General features: G+C 49.2%; 1 protein-coding gene across 1 annotated transcript in view; it reads left to right on the top strand.

Moving 5' to 3' along the window:
* Positions 1-13,123, top strand: part of ASAP2 (ArfGAP with SH3 domain, ankyrin repeat and PH domain 2) — a 146,216-nt gene that overhangs the window by 63,851 nt on the left and 69,242 nt on the right. Inside the window, exons 4-6 of the mRNA XM_047068041.1 lie at positions 7,411-7,485; positions 9,258-9,307; positions 11,397-11,526. Of these exons, the coding sequence (XP_046923997.1) occupies positions 7,411-7,485; positions 9,258-9,307; positions 11,397-11,526 (255 nt within the window). The remainder of the gene's footprint in view (positions 1-7,410; positions 7,486-9,257; positions 9,308-11,396; positions 11,527-13,123) is intronic.

Below are 13,123 nucleotides of genomic sequence, written 5' to 3'. Positions count from 1 at the left end.
ATTTGCTCATGTTACAAAGAAACGAGGCGGGGGGCTCCTGAGTGGGTCAGTCGGTTAAGTGTCTGACTTCAGCTCAGGTCATGATCTCACAGTTTGTGGGTTTGAGCCCCACATCGAGCTCTGTGCTGACAGCTCGGAGCCTGGAACCTGCTTTGGATTCTGTGTCTCCCTCTCTCTCTGCTCCTCCCCCTGCTCGTACTCTGTCTCTCTCTGTCTCAAAAATGAATAAACATTTAAAAAATTAGAAAAAGAAAAGAGGGGAGCTCATTAGGGTGGCTCATTAGGTTAAGTGTCGACTTGATTTTGGCTCAGGTCACGATCTCACGGTTCATGAGGGTGAGCCCCACCTCAGACTCTTCACTGACAGCGCAGAGTCTGCTTGGGGTTCTCTCTCTGTCTCTGCCCCTCCCCTGCATGTGTGCTTGTGCACTCACTCGCTCTCAAAATAAATGACTTAAACATTTTTCAAGAAAAGAAAAACTCCACAGATCTCAAAGTATTATCTACCTCTCCAGTTTCTCATGAATGAGGCAGATTAAAATAAACTTACATGACACAGGTAAATCTCAGGTAAGATTATTTGGCCATGTTTTATATAGTGACACATTGATCCTTTAAGGACAAGCTAATTATCCCCAGAGAGAGTCGGGCTCTATTAAGGATTTTGGAGGAGAGCCCTGGGAAGACCTGTTCTTTTCTGGATTCAGCAGCCCAGAGGTAGGAAGTCTGCCCAGGGACTTTTTCTGTTGTGATTCTTCTTGTGCTGCTTCTTAAATTAAACAACAACAACAAAAATTTAATGTTTGTTTTTGAGAGAGAGACAGAGTGTGAGCAGAGGAGGGACAGAGAGTGAGGGAGACACAGAACTCAAAGCAGGCTCCAGGCTCCAACCTCTGCACTGTCAGCACAGAACCTGACATGGGGCTCGAACTCACAAACTGTGAGATCGTGACCTGAGCCGAAGTTGGACACTTAACCAACTGAGCCTCCCAGGCCCCCTTAAATTTTTTTTAACATTTATTATTTACTTTTGACAGAGAGAGAGCCCAAGCAGGAGAGAGGGGCAGAGAGGGAAAGGGAGACACAGAATCTGAAGCAGGCTCCAGGCTCTGAGCTGTCAGGACAGAGCCTGACTCAGAGCTGAAACTCAGGAGCTGTGAGGTCATGACCTGAGCTGAAGTCAGACACTTAACCAGCTGAGCCACCCAGGCACCCCTCATGTTGCTTCTTAAAGATAGCTATGATAGGAGCATCCTGTCTAGGTTCAGGCTTCTAGATGGATCTCCTTTGGCAAGGCCGTCTTGCTCTGCCTAAGTCAAGGAGAAGGCAGCACTGAGGTTCCCCGGGGTCGGTTGTACACGTGGGACCAAGGGTAGAGCTCTGGCTAGATCACCAGCGACTAGAGCTAAGGTAGCAGGTGAGATGGCACCCTGTGAGCTGAGGCAGCATAGGAGGGGAAGTGCAAATACAGAGTATGGAAGTGACAAAGCTAGAGGCCAGGAATTTTGAGACCAAAAACGTAAAATAATTAGGAAGAACATCACGGAAAGACAGCTGTTGGCTGGCTCTGTCTCTCCCGGTCCCCACCTCATCTCTTTGTCCATTTTAGTTCCCCGGTCAGTGGCAAGGGCATATGAGGTTGTTCTTGATCTTGAGGTTGTTCTAGCCCTGTCTGCCCTACCAACTGAATCGTTGTATTTCTCCTTGTGAGATTGCTCGCCTTTGACTCCACGTGGCCTCATCTTGTCAGGTGAAGCCAGGAAAAGTGAAGACAGGAAGAGAGAGAAGGGAGGATTGTTACTTTCAAGATTGCCAATCTGCAGGATGCCCGGCGAGCTCAGTCGGAATGTGACGCTCAATCTCACGGTCATGAGTTCGAGCCTCAAGTTGGGTGTAGACTTGAGTTAAATAAGAGCTTTCATTGCTATTGGTATTAGATCCATAGTCAATAGCAGTGTAAGATTAATAACTTACATTCAGACCATACTTGGTGTTTCAGAAAGCCAGTTTTTGTAACATGCTTGTTAAAAAGTAAGTCGGAGCAGAAGGGCAAAGCCCAGTGCTTGCTTGGCGCTAAGGAAATATTCTAGTTGGGATAATTTAATTCTTCCCATAGGTCATAAAAATTTCATGACTCATGAGTTGAGGCTGGGGCTGCTGAGCACAAGGATGTGCGCTAGTCTTTTGGCTGTGGTTTACGCCCTTGTTGGCCAGAGCAGAAGATGGCTCATTTAGCTGTGGGGCTGCCCCGACATACGTAGTCAGGGAAAGATCCAGAGCCCGGCCTTGGTGCTGCAGGGCACGCTTGCCAAGACAGAACATCTGGGCTCTGGTGCACGTGTTCTCCGGCCCAGGCAGAGACCAGAGCAGTCATTTCCTGGGACGCTCACCCTGAGTCAGAATGCTGCTGTGCCGTGCATGTTACGTACGCGGAGCGTGTCAGTGCAGAGGCTAATGTCCAGGAGAACGGAAGCTCTGTTAGTGAATCCACGAATGGGGATTCTGTTTGTATTTGTAATTGTATATTTCCGGGGTTTTTTAAAGTTTATTTTTATTTATTTCTAGAGAGAGAGAGAGAGAGAGAGAGAGAGGAGAGTGAGCAAGTGGGGGAGGGGTGGGGAGAGAGGGAGAGAGAGCGAATCCTAAGCAGGCTCCATACCATCGTGTGGAGCCCCGTGCGGGGCTTGAACTCATGAACTGTGAGATCGTGACCTAAGCCAAAATATAGAGTCGGACGCTTAACCGACTGAGCCACCTAGGCACCCCTGTATGTTTCTTTTAAAATATGGCTTTATTGAAGTGTATTTCACATCTCATAAACTTCACCTATTTCAAGTATACGAGTAAGTGATTTCTAGTCATTTTACCGAGTGGCATAGCCATGACCGTAAATCAGCCTGGAGACGTTTTCTGCCCCCAGTAAGGTCAGCCCCTCGTGTTCTCTTACAGTTAACACCCAGCCCCAGGCAGCCACTAATCTACTTTGTTTCTTTTATAATAATTAAGCTAATGATTTTCTGATTAGAAAAGTAATAGTTTCTTACTTTAGATCATGTGAGTAACTCCAGAAAGAAAAATCACCTGGAACGAAGGCCAGAACTTCCTCAGTCAATCTGGCGTCCAGCCTTCTCTTTTCGGCATCGTCTTCCCTGCTCCTCTCTCTGCTCACGTGCTGGGGTGTGCCTTTGCTCGCTTGTCCACACTGCTTCTTGCCTGGGATACCCTCTACTCCGTCTTGCAAGATGAAATTCTCCCTCTTTTAAAGGCCCGCCTCACATAACCCCTGATCAGCGAAGATTTCCCTGGTGTCCAGACCAGAAGTAATTTTCTTTTCTTGGAAATTCTGTGGTGCTTTATTTATGGCTCTTGAGAGCCACATGGCAGTTTGCTTACTTATGGGCTTTGTCCCTCCTCTTAAAAGGTGCGTTCCTGGGGACTGAGGCTCTGTCTAACCCATCTTTGCTGCTGACCCCTCTGTGCCTCTTTAGCTTCCTCTCCTGTCACTCCCTAAGGACCCTGTGCATCTCCTTGGCAGCTGTAGGGGCTCTTTAATGTCCTGGTCACTGCTAGGCTATGGGCCCCATCTGCAGTATCTAGAATGAAAGCAGGCTGGTCAGTGTGTTTAGATCTCCAAAAGTTTTCACTCCTCAACTTGACGGTTTCACTCTAGATGCCAAAGCTTAGTTAACCTCTTCTGGCCCTAATACCTGTGAGTCAGTACCTACATTCTTATTTGAATTAAATAACAAATAGTCTCAAAATAGATTTATAAACCAAATTGTGTGGTGTTCTGTCCCCGCCACTGTAGAGGATCTTGTTTTCCTCACTCACTTCATGTGTGCGTTCGTGCTTACACATGCCTCCTGTAACAGATCCACTAGGCTTCTTTCTGGAAATAAGATTTTTAATCTGTAAGCACCTTGTTCTCCAACCCACTATAAAATTGAGTTGTGCTGGTGCCTTTGGCTCAGCCTCTCGCCCTGGGCGGCTCTGATGCCCCGCTTTGGGCTGTTTTTGCGGCCCCTGTCTCGCAGTTGCCTTGTCCAAGATGATGCCATGTTGGTTCGTCTCTAGATGGTGTTCAGGGCCAAACTGACCTGTGCCTCTGACTGTTAGCCATGGCTCTGTGTGATCATGTCACTGAAAGGGCAGTGTCTCAAGACTCAGCAACTGGGACAGTCACCTCCTTCCCAAGTATGTCTTGGGTATGTCTTAGACTTTCTCTGTTTAAAGCTTGGTGTGTATATATTTATTCTCCCTCTGAGATGGCAAACATTGTGTTCTATGTATCTTTGTAGCCAGCTAGTACATTGTGTTCTATGTATCTTTGTAGCCAGCTAGTTGCTATCTACAAATACGTGCTGAATAAATACGCAACGAATGGACTAGTTAATTCACATACGCATTTGTTGTATGATGTTTGGCTTAAAGATATTAATGTATCTCTGGATTCTGTCTCTTCTGTATTAGATGCTCAGAAAAATGCTTACAGATATTGATTTACTCAATCCGTGTTTCTTAAGCACCTGCTCCGGGCCAGGCCTGGCACTAGGTGCCGTGGAGAATATAGCATGAAGGACACTGAAAGTCGTCCTTTCGGACGTACGGGGTCAGACTGATGAGATGAAGCAGGGTAGAACCCATCAAGGACCTGAAGAAATTCTTTAAAAAGAAAATATCGGAGGATTTGGGAGGGAGGGATCACTTCCTGCTGGCGGCTGGGGGATGTTCACGGGGAAGGTAGCATCTGCGGGGAGCCTGATGGAGGGGAGGGCTTTGGACAGGGGGCTGCGGGAAGATGCTGAGCGGGTGGAACAGATTGAGCACGAGCAGAGAACAGCCAAGGATTCCGCTTGGCTGGATACGAAGATGAAAAGTGGCGAAGGGGCTTGGACCGTGGAGGGTCCCGAGGGCAGGGGTGAGGGGCACCACACCAGCTGAATCTGACAGAACTGCGGAGGAGGGGGCGGGGCAGGCGGAGACCAGGGGCTGGTGGCCAGGAGCAGGGGAAGCCTTTGCCTCGGTCCGGAAAACATGGTGGCAAGAACGGCGCGCAGGGAGTTCGTGGGCAAGCAGCTGGTCCGAAAGGCGGAGCGGAGGGGATCCCGGTGTGAGGGACCCGCCCGCCGCGGGCAGGGCCGGCGTGGGGTGGCAACTGGCGTGGCCGCACGTGGGTGCCCGCAGACGTGGAAGATGTGGAAGGAGACAGGCGTGGGGCAGCCCTGCGCCCTGCACTCGTGTTTTCTCCTGCCACGGTGGAAACCAGGTGTGCGTGCCATCAGCTGACTCACCGGCACGGCCTTTTGTCTGTCCCCGTTCCGTCCAGTCATCCTCACACCTCGCCTCCAGCTCAGCGTCTCGGCGTTCGAACATCTAAGTTAAGGCTAATCCTCGCCACTCATAGCTGATTACACCGTACCCCAGAAGTCACGCACGTCGGGTGCGTGACACGCGGAGTTGTGTAAGCCTCGGACAAAAGTTACCCCAAAGAGGCATTTCTGAAACGACAGCCATTAGTTGATCATTTATTTGGCAGATTGGCAGTTCGGTGCATTATCACGCCCCTTACCAGTAGCTTTCAAGTAAATTTCTTCCCTCTGTTTTGAAGTTTCGTGGGCCGAGTAGTGTATGAAAATCAGATCCCGTATCGCCTTAAAAATTATGCCTATAGTTGGTCTTCCTATTCCAGGTAATTCTACTAAAATTAAAAGTTTCCTCTGCTCAGGTGTAAGAGTAAATGCATATGGTTCCAAAGTCCTTACTTGTGTCTCATTTTTTATAGGCCCATAACCTAGGTGTGTGTATCCCCAAGTGACCCGTGTTGTGTTGACTGAAGGCAGTGGCCTGAGCCCGGGGAGAGGAGAAAGCAGGTCTTCAGCTTGTTGCCGGGGAGGGACTCTGTAGGGTCCAGAACACAGGGAGTCTGTGCCTGAACGTTCCTAACCGAAGCGACGTGTCTTTGCTCCCTCACATTTGAAGCCGGTGGGGACAGCCTTGCTGGCTGTGTGTGCGCGGGCTCGAGTGTGCTGGGAGGGTTTGATTCTGGTCGGTTTAATCCATGGTGACAACCTGCTAAGTCACTGTCTCTTGCTTTTGTGCTTCAGGGAAGGGAACAGAGGATCTCAAAACCTCTCTCCCTGCTTTTCTCATTTATCTCCAGATAAATACACACACAGAAATACACATACGCACACACCACACACGCACACACACTATATACACATATGCACGCACACCCCCCCCACCTACAGACACTATATACGTATACACACATCTCACACATCCCACATACACACACCCACACACGCTGTATACACACGTGCACGCACCACATAAAGCCACATGCACACCACTAGGAACACATACACACGCTTTCACACACACGCATTCACATTGTACACATGCGCCCCACACCTCACACACACCACAAACACACACTCGTTCCTTTTCCTCTCTCTGAACATTGACTCCTACACATTCACAAAGACACAGAAGCGCCCCTCTCGTTCTCTTTTTCTTTCTGATTTTGCCCGTGGGGGGCCACCGTGGGGATGCTGTGGTCTGTGAGCCTGAGACTTGAGTAAGCCATAGCCCAGGAGCTAAGAGCCACGAGCGATAGCAGGAAGCGTTTGTGATTCTGTTCTTGTATCTTTTTTTTTTTAATTTTATTTTTTAACGTTTGTTTATTTTTGAGAGAGAGACACACCGCAAGTGAGGGAGGGGCAGAGAGAGACGGAGACACAGAATCTGAAGGAGTTCCAGGCTCTGCACTGTCAGCACAGAGCCCAATGTGGGTCTCGAACTCACAAATGGGGAGATCGTGACCTGAGCCGAAGTCGGACACGTAACTGACTGAGCCACCCAGACACTCCTCTGTTCTGGTATCTTTAAAGTGATTCTGTCATTGGTTGTTTTGAAATAATTTGTCTTCACTGTAATAATTATCTTTCCACAAACTTCATACTTTAGTAGTAGAAGGCTGTTGTGAAAAATAGACTTGTTACAGTTTTATTTGTAAAATGAAATCGCCACGAAGAACGTAGGAATGGGTAAAGCGGGCATGCACGTGCCGGCCAGGTTTTTGGTGAAGGTTAATTATTACCAGGTGTTCTTGAACATCCTGCTGTTCTTACTTCAGATTAAAAAGGAAATAGGTTGAGCGTCCAACTCTTGGTTATCAGCTCAAGTCATGATCTCACGGTTCATGAGATCGAGCCCCGCGTCGGGCTTCTCAGTGACAGCAAGGGGCCTGCTTGGTGTTCTTTCTCTCCCCCTCTCTCTGCCTCTCTCTCTGTCTTCCCTCCCCTCCTCGTGCTTTTTCTCTCTCTCTCTAAATAAATACGTAAATAAACTTAAAAATTAAAAAAAAAAAAGGAAATCGAGTAAGAATTTTGTGTGCTTGCTTTTTAGATTCAGAATATGAACAACATCATCTCCTTCCCTCTGGACAGTCTGCTGAAGGGGGACCTGAAAGGCGTGAAAGGGGTATGTCCTTAACGACCCTGATTCCCGCTCCCCGTGGAACCGAGAACCGCAGTCACGCCAGCCTGTTGGGGCAGCAGTGTTCTTACTGGGATGGCAGGACGGCATCCTGTCCCTCAGTTTCCCTTGATTTGCTACCTTGGCACCACCTTTCAGCCACACCAGGGGTGACCCATGGCCTTTCCGGTCCTCCTGCTGGTGCTCTAACCGTGGGATGGCAAGGGGGGGCGTGAAGGGAGAGAACAGCCCTTTGGGAACCTGTGAACGGTCTGGGGCTCTGTCAGCTGAGCGGGGAAACCCGTGCGGGGAAGTCTGGTTGTCCGGCTGGCGTGCGGCTGGTTGACCGCTGGGAGAAAGGTCCTGGCCAGGATGTGGTTTCCCGGTAGGAAAATCTGGCCCAGGATGGCTTGAGCCGACTTGATCTTTCTGTCCTCCAAAGGATGTTCCTTGTTTGGGAAGAGAGACCTCAGGTGTGAACTGTTCCGTGAGCATGTGAGTGAGGAACATTCGGCTCGAGTGGCATCTATACCAGACGCTGAGCGTGTCCCTGGCACAAACAGATGTGTCATAGGAAAAACAGATGATTGTGCCCCAGTTCTTAGGAGATGAGATTCTTTGGCTGGATCTGCACTTGATTCCCAGTCACGTCTGGCACATTGGAAGTGCAGGCGGGCTGTTGGGGCAGCGGGAGCCCGGGGCCTGGTGAGCCGGGAGGACCCGGGGAGCATTCCTCGTTGTCCTGGACCGACCCTGGGTCCTAAAATAACACGCCAGCCGAGTCAGCAGGATGGAAGGGCAGAGGGACACGTGTGTACGGGCGTGGGAGCACGGCAGGGCCCTGCTCCTGGTGCTTTTCATGTGGCTTTTGTCCGGGGAGGTGCAGGAGCAGGAGACGAGGCTTCCCCCAAGGGAAGGACTAGTTCCTGGAAGGCCTCGGACGCCAGGCGAGGAGCCTTGGCCTTGTCATGAGGACAGTGAATAGTCAAAAGAGAAAAAATAAGTCCCTCCCCCCAAAAGGAGGTCCTTTCTTACAAAGGAACCCTGGGAAAGGGAGCATAAGTAGGTGGGAGCCATTTGGTAGCATTTCTAGTGGCTCAGTGTGCTTTTGAGACTGGCTTTATCAGCGTCCGAGGTCCTAAGTGCCAGACACAAGAGTAGGAAAAAAAAAAGGGGGGGGGGTTCTGACTTTTCTATGAACAGGAAAGATGTAACCCTGATTTGGGCCCCAACAACAAGGATATAAAAGCCATTCACCTTCTCTCGTGTTTTAGTATTTTAGTACCTCTTTCTACAAAAACCTCAGGAGAAGGTGAATGGCTTTTATATCCTTGTTGGGGCCCAAATCAGGGTTACATCTCTCCTGGTCGTAGAAAAAGTCAGAGTCCCCCCCCCCCCCCGCCTTTTCTTTTCTTTTTTTTTTTTTTTGTAGAGAGAGGTACTAAAATACTTGCAGATTAAATGTTTTTCTGGGTCTAATTTTAGAGTAGTCCTAAGGCAGAGGGCAGGGTGTGGGTCAAACACCACAGGCCATGCGTTAATACGCCAGTGGGGAGTGGGTGCGCGATGGGATTCTTGCTTGTTCTCCGTGCATTTGGCATGTCTGCCCATCTCGTTAAAAGCCTGTGCTTTTTTCATGCTCTTCCTGTTCCCTGGGATCGCGTGCGTCATTTGTTACAGAAATTAATGTTCCTTTCGGGGCCAGTCTAGGAATAAGTAAGTTGTCTTGCCCGGAAGTTAATACTAGTTCTGTTTAATTTATGCCTCTCTGTTTGCAGGATCTGAAAAAGCCTTTTGATAAAGCTTGGAAGGACTATGAAACAAAAATGTGAGTGTTGCCATTTTTTAGTAGGTAATTTGAGATTTTAACTTTAAACTGAGCTTTTAATAGCTTAAAGGTATTTTCTTAAATAAACCTTAACCCAGGGACGAATTCCCTTAAAACCGTCTTGCTGTGGTTTGTGCCAGATGCTTCCATACTCGGTGTCTAAATTCAGCAACGCCCTGGACCTCTTCAAACAAGTTGTTCCTGGTCCCTTTTCTGTTATGTCATCACGGGTGTAGAGGGTTATTTTCAGGAAAGCTGATTGAAGGATAAGGCCAGGTTTTCTCGGGAGGTGTTTTTTTTTTCCTTTTTTAAAAAAAAAAAAAAAAACTTTCTCTACTTGATCACCGTTTATGACAGTTGCACGATTTCAGACTTCATCTTGCTGGCGATCCGCATGAGCCATCTGCTTTGAGCTTTGTGTCTGTATTTCTCCAAAGCACCAGTCCCTTGGTTTAGAAAGAGAGAGAGAAAAGAGCTTGTTGGAACTCCCCACGCTAGCCTTATTTGATGGCTTCATCTGCTGCGAGAACGCGAAGAAAAGGGTCAGCTGATTCTTGGATGTGCACCACGGTCCCCCCTGAAGACAGGACCTCTCGGGTTGGCTCCAGCCATCGCTCCTGGTCACGGTTGCTCCTTCCCAGCATGGAGACAATCCCGCTCGCTCACTAGAATTGGGCTGCTGATTGCAGCGATAGTGGCTTCAATTACTGTAAATACTTGAGAGAGAGAACATGTTTTGAAATGTCTCATGTTTGCTGTGTAATGACTGCGCGTTGGGTAACAATGTAGTTTTCTGAGTGGAGAGAGAGACTTTAACATGAAGCCATCTGGCAAAGTGAGAGGTGTTAAGAAGAAAGCTGTTCCAGATGTCACTACAAGTATTTAATTGGACTTGGGGTTTTGTGTGTGTGTGTGTGTGTGTGTGTGTGTTTTGTTTTTAAAGCCAGCCCCGGGTATCTGTTCAGTGGAGAAGGATCACAAAGCTCAAACCAGGGAATACCAAATCTCTGATACTTGTCCCTTCCTGGAAATCTTAAATTTCTACACCAAAATTTCTCCAAGTTGCTCGGATCCCCAAATTCCGGATTTTACTAATGGAATAAACTAGAGCACGTGAAGCTCTGTTCATCCCGGAGAAGCTCCAGGCTTGCTGTCCCTGCCCTGAGCCTCCTTCCTCCGCTGACCAGTGCTGTGCACTCGACAGGGAGAGGCTCACCAGGCCTCCTGTGTAGACAGGAAGCCAAAACTCGCTGGTTTGTTGCCAGTCCGCCAGAGTCATCGGGTCACGGCCAGAGGTGGATTTCCATTCAGCTGCTGTTGGGGCCGCCCTCAGGCCTCTCAGAGGAGACGCTTCTGGGCATTTCTGAACCAGGGGCACGGAGGGGGATTTTGAAGCAGGTTACCTGAGAGGCTCTTGTGGTTCTGAAAGGGAAAGGTTTGAAAGGGGAATGAGATCAAAATCAGGACATATGTACATGGAGTGGGGACAGAATTACTCACAAAATCCCAGGATTTGAGAGTGTGAGAGCTTAAAATAATTCTAAGATAGTTTTTAAAAGTAACTCTTTAACCATTTACGTGTGAGGGTTGTTCTGCGACAGAGAGCGCTGTCCGAGTCGAGTGCTGTCCGAGGCAGAGCCCTGGCAAGACCTCACTCAGCGAGGAGGCGGGTGGAGAGCAGCAGGGAGAAATCCCAGGAGGGAGGGAGTCTCCCGCCACATAGCACCCTGTGTGTGGCTCAGCGGGCACACCGACAGACACACGGACGGACGGACAAACAGAACACTGCCCTGAAGGAAGCCTCTGAGGTGTAAGCAGCCTCTCTTACCTCTTCTGACCCAGATCTGGCATGAAGTAGGTGCTTCGGAAAGTATATTTTGAGTCAGTACCCAAAAAAGGCCAAGTGTGACATTCTTATGACCACACGCATTTTCCATTCCGGTGAGTTAAGAGGCCGTCTTGTTTCTAGAAGACTCATGCACGTTTGTCTCGCAGGCTGGGTAATGGGATCCCCGCAGGCCCGTCTGGTCTGGTTTGGACTGCCATGCCAGGTGGCATCTCAGATTAAACTTGCTTTTTTCACCTGCAGCACCAAAATTGAAAAGGAGAAGAAGGAGCATGCCAAGCTGCATGGGATGATTCGCACCGAGATCAGTGGGGCTGAAATCGCCGAAGAGATGGAGAAGGAGAGGCGGCTTTTCCAGCTCCAGATGTGCGAGGTGAGAGCTGGGGGTGCAGGTTCCTGCGGGGGGCAGGCAGCCAGCTGGGGGTGGGGGTGGGTGCTGTCTTGCAGCCGGTCTTTACCGTGTGTCAACTCCTGTGGAGAATGCACACTTCCAGAGGCTTCAGACAGCACACCAGGGCATGATTGGACTCCATTTGTCTGGTTTCTCTTACTGGGGGAGCCTGAGTCTCCTGGAGCGTGGGATGAGTTGAATCCAACCCAACCACTAATTGAAGGTAGGGAAGAGGGGCGCCTGCGTGGCTCAGTCAGTTAAGCAAGCGGCTGACTCTTGACTTCGGCTCGGGTCATGATCTCCTGGTTCATGAGTTTGAGCCCTGCTTCGGGCTCAGTGCTTGGGATTTCCTCCCTCCCTCCCTTTCTCTCTCTCTCTCAGAATAAATAAAATAAACTTAAAAAAAAAAAGGTAGGAAAGAAACTAAATTTAAAGAAATGTCCTCTCTGGCCTCAAATACATACTCAGACTTCCCTCTCACATGGAGCGTCGCTAAAGTACTCCCTCCATTAGTGTTTTTTAATGAGGTATGTGGGCTCTCATTATACCAGTGGAATCCATGAGGAGGCCAGGGAGAAGTCAGCTGGAAAAAAATGCAGCTGGTCCCCTTGTGGGTCTGGGTGCACACGGGCGTGAGTGACAGAGGGCATCCGGGGAGCCAAGCCACCTGCCTCTGAAGTGCTTCCTCCCAGGTCCGCTCATCGAGGTGGGAGGCCCTGGGGAGTGCCTGTCTGCAGCCTGAGCCCTTGCCTCTGGAGAGGGAGAGAGAAACAGTGCTGACACTCTGGGACATTCCCTGGCAGAGGCTTGGAAAATATTAGAAACCAATCCTGAAGGCCTTTGCCTCCAGCCTTTTTATGCCTTGCTTGTGGGTCTCTGTAAAAACGGCCTGTGGAAACCACTCCTGCCTCTGCCTGAGGGTTTGCTCTCCTGGCAGTTCCGGGGAAGCCCGTGTACTCGATGGCGTCTGTGCCGTAGCAGGTGCAGACCTGAGTTTTAAGTGTGCACGGTGCACGGGTACCGTTTGTGACAGGCACTGTCGCTGGCTCAGCCTTGCTCTCGATCCCCTGTGAGCAGTCAACGGAGCAGTCAACCGCAGGGCTGTTGCACAGGCGCTTGTTGATTTCAGAATGTTAATTGCAGCAGGCGTTCAGCTTTTAGACAAGTGCGTCTTAGGAGTATGCTTACACGCATTTTTATTCCCAGAGCGATCTCCTAAGTGCTCAGTGGAGGAGAATCAGTCCCGGGATCAAGGAGGTGATACTAGTCTGATATTAGTACGGCTGCTCCAGCTCTCGTAGCTTCTGTTTGCATGGGTTTTTTTTTTTCAACCTGTAGTGTATGTGTGAATCTAAAGTGTGTTTCCTGTAGACAGCATGTTTTAAATCCAGTCTGACAGTGCCTTTTGATGGGATTGTTTAATCCTTTCACATTGATGTTGCTATTGATGTGGTTGGATTTATGTCTACTGTCTTACTTTTTTTGTTGTTTTATGTCTCATGTCTTCTTTGTTCTTTTGTTCTTCCTTTGCTACTTTTTTTTTTTTCCATTAAGTGAATATTTAGAAAGTCAGCTAAGC

The sequence above is a fragment of the Lynx rufus genome, unplaced genomic scaffold (assembly GCF_022079265.1).
Source record: "Lynx rufus isolate CCGP_SWC_20201006 ecotype Redwood Valley unplaced genomic scaffold, mLynRuf1.p SCAF_8, whole genome shotgun sequence".
NCBI classification, from domain to species: Eukaryota; Metazoa; Chordata; class Mammalia; order Carnivora; family Felidae; genus Lynx; species Lynx rufus.
This window is presented reverse-complemented; position numbering and strand designations above follow the sequence as displayed.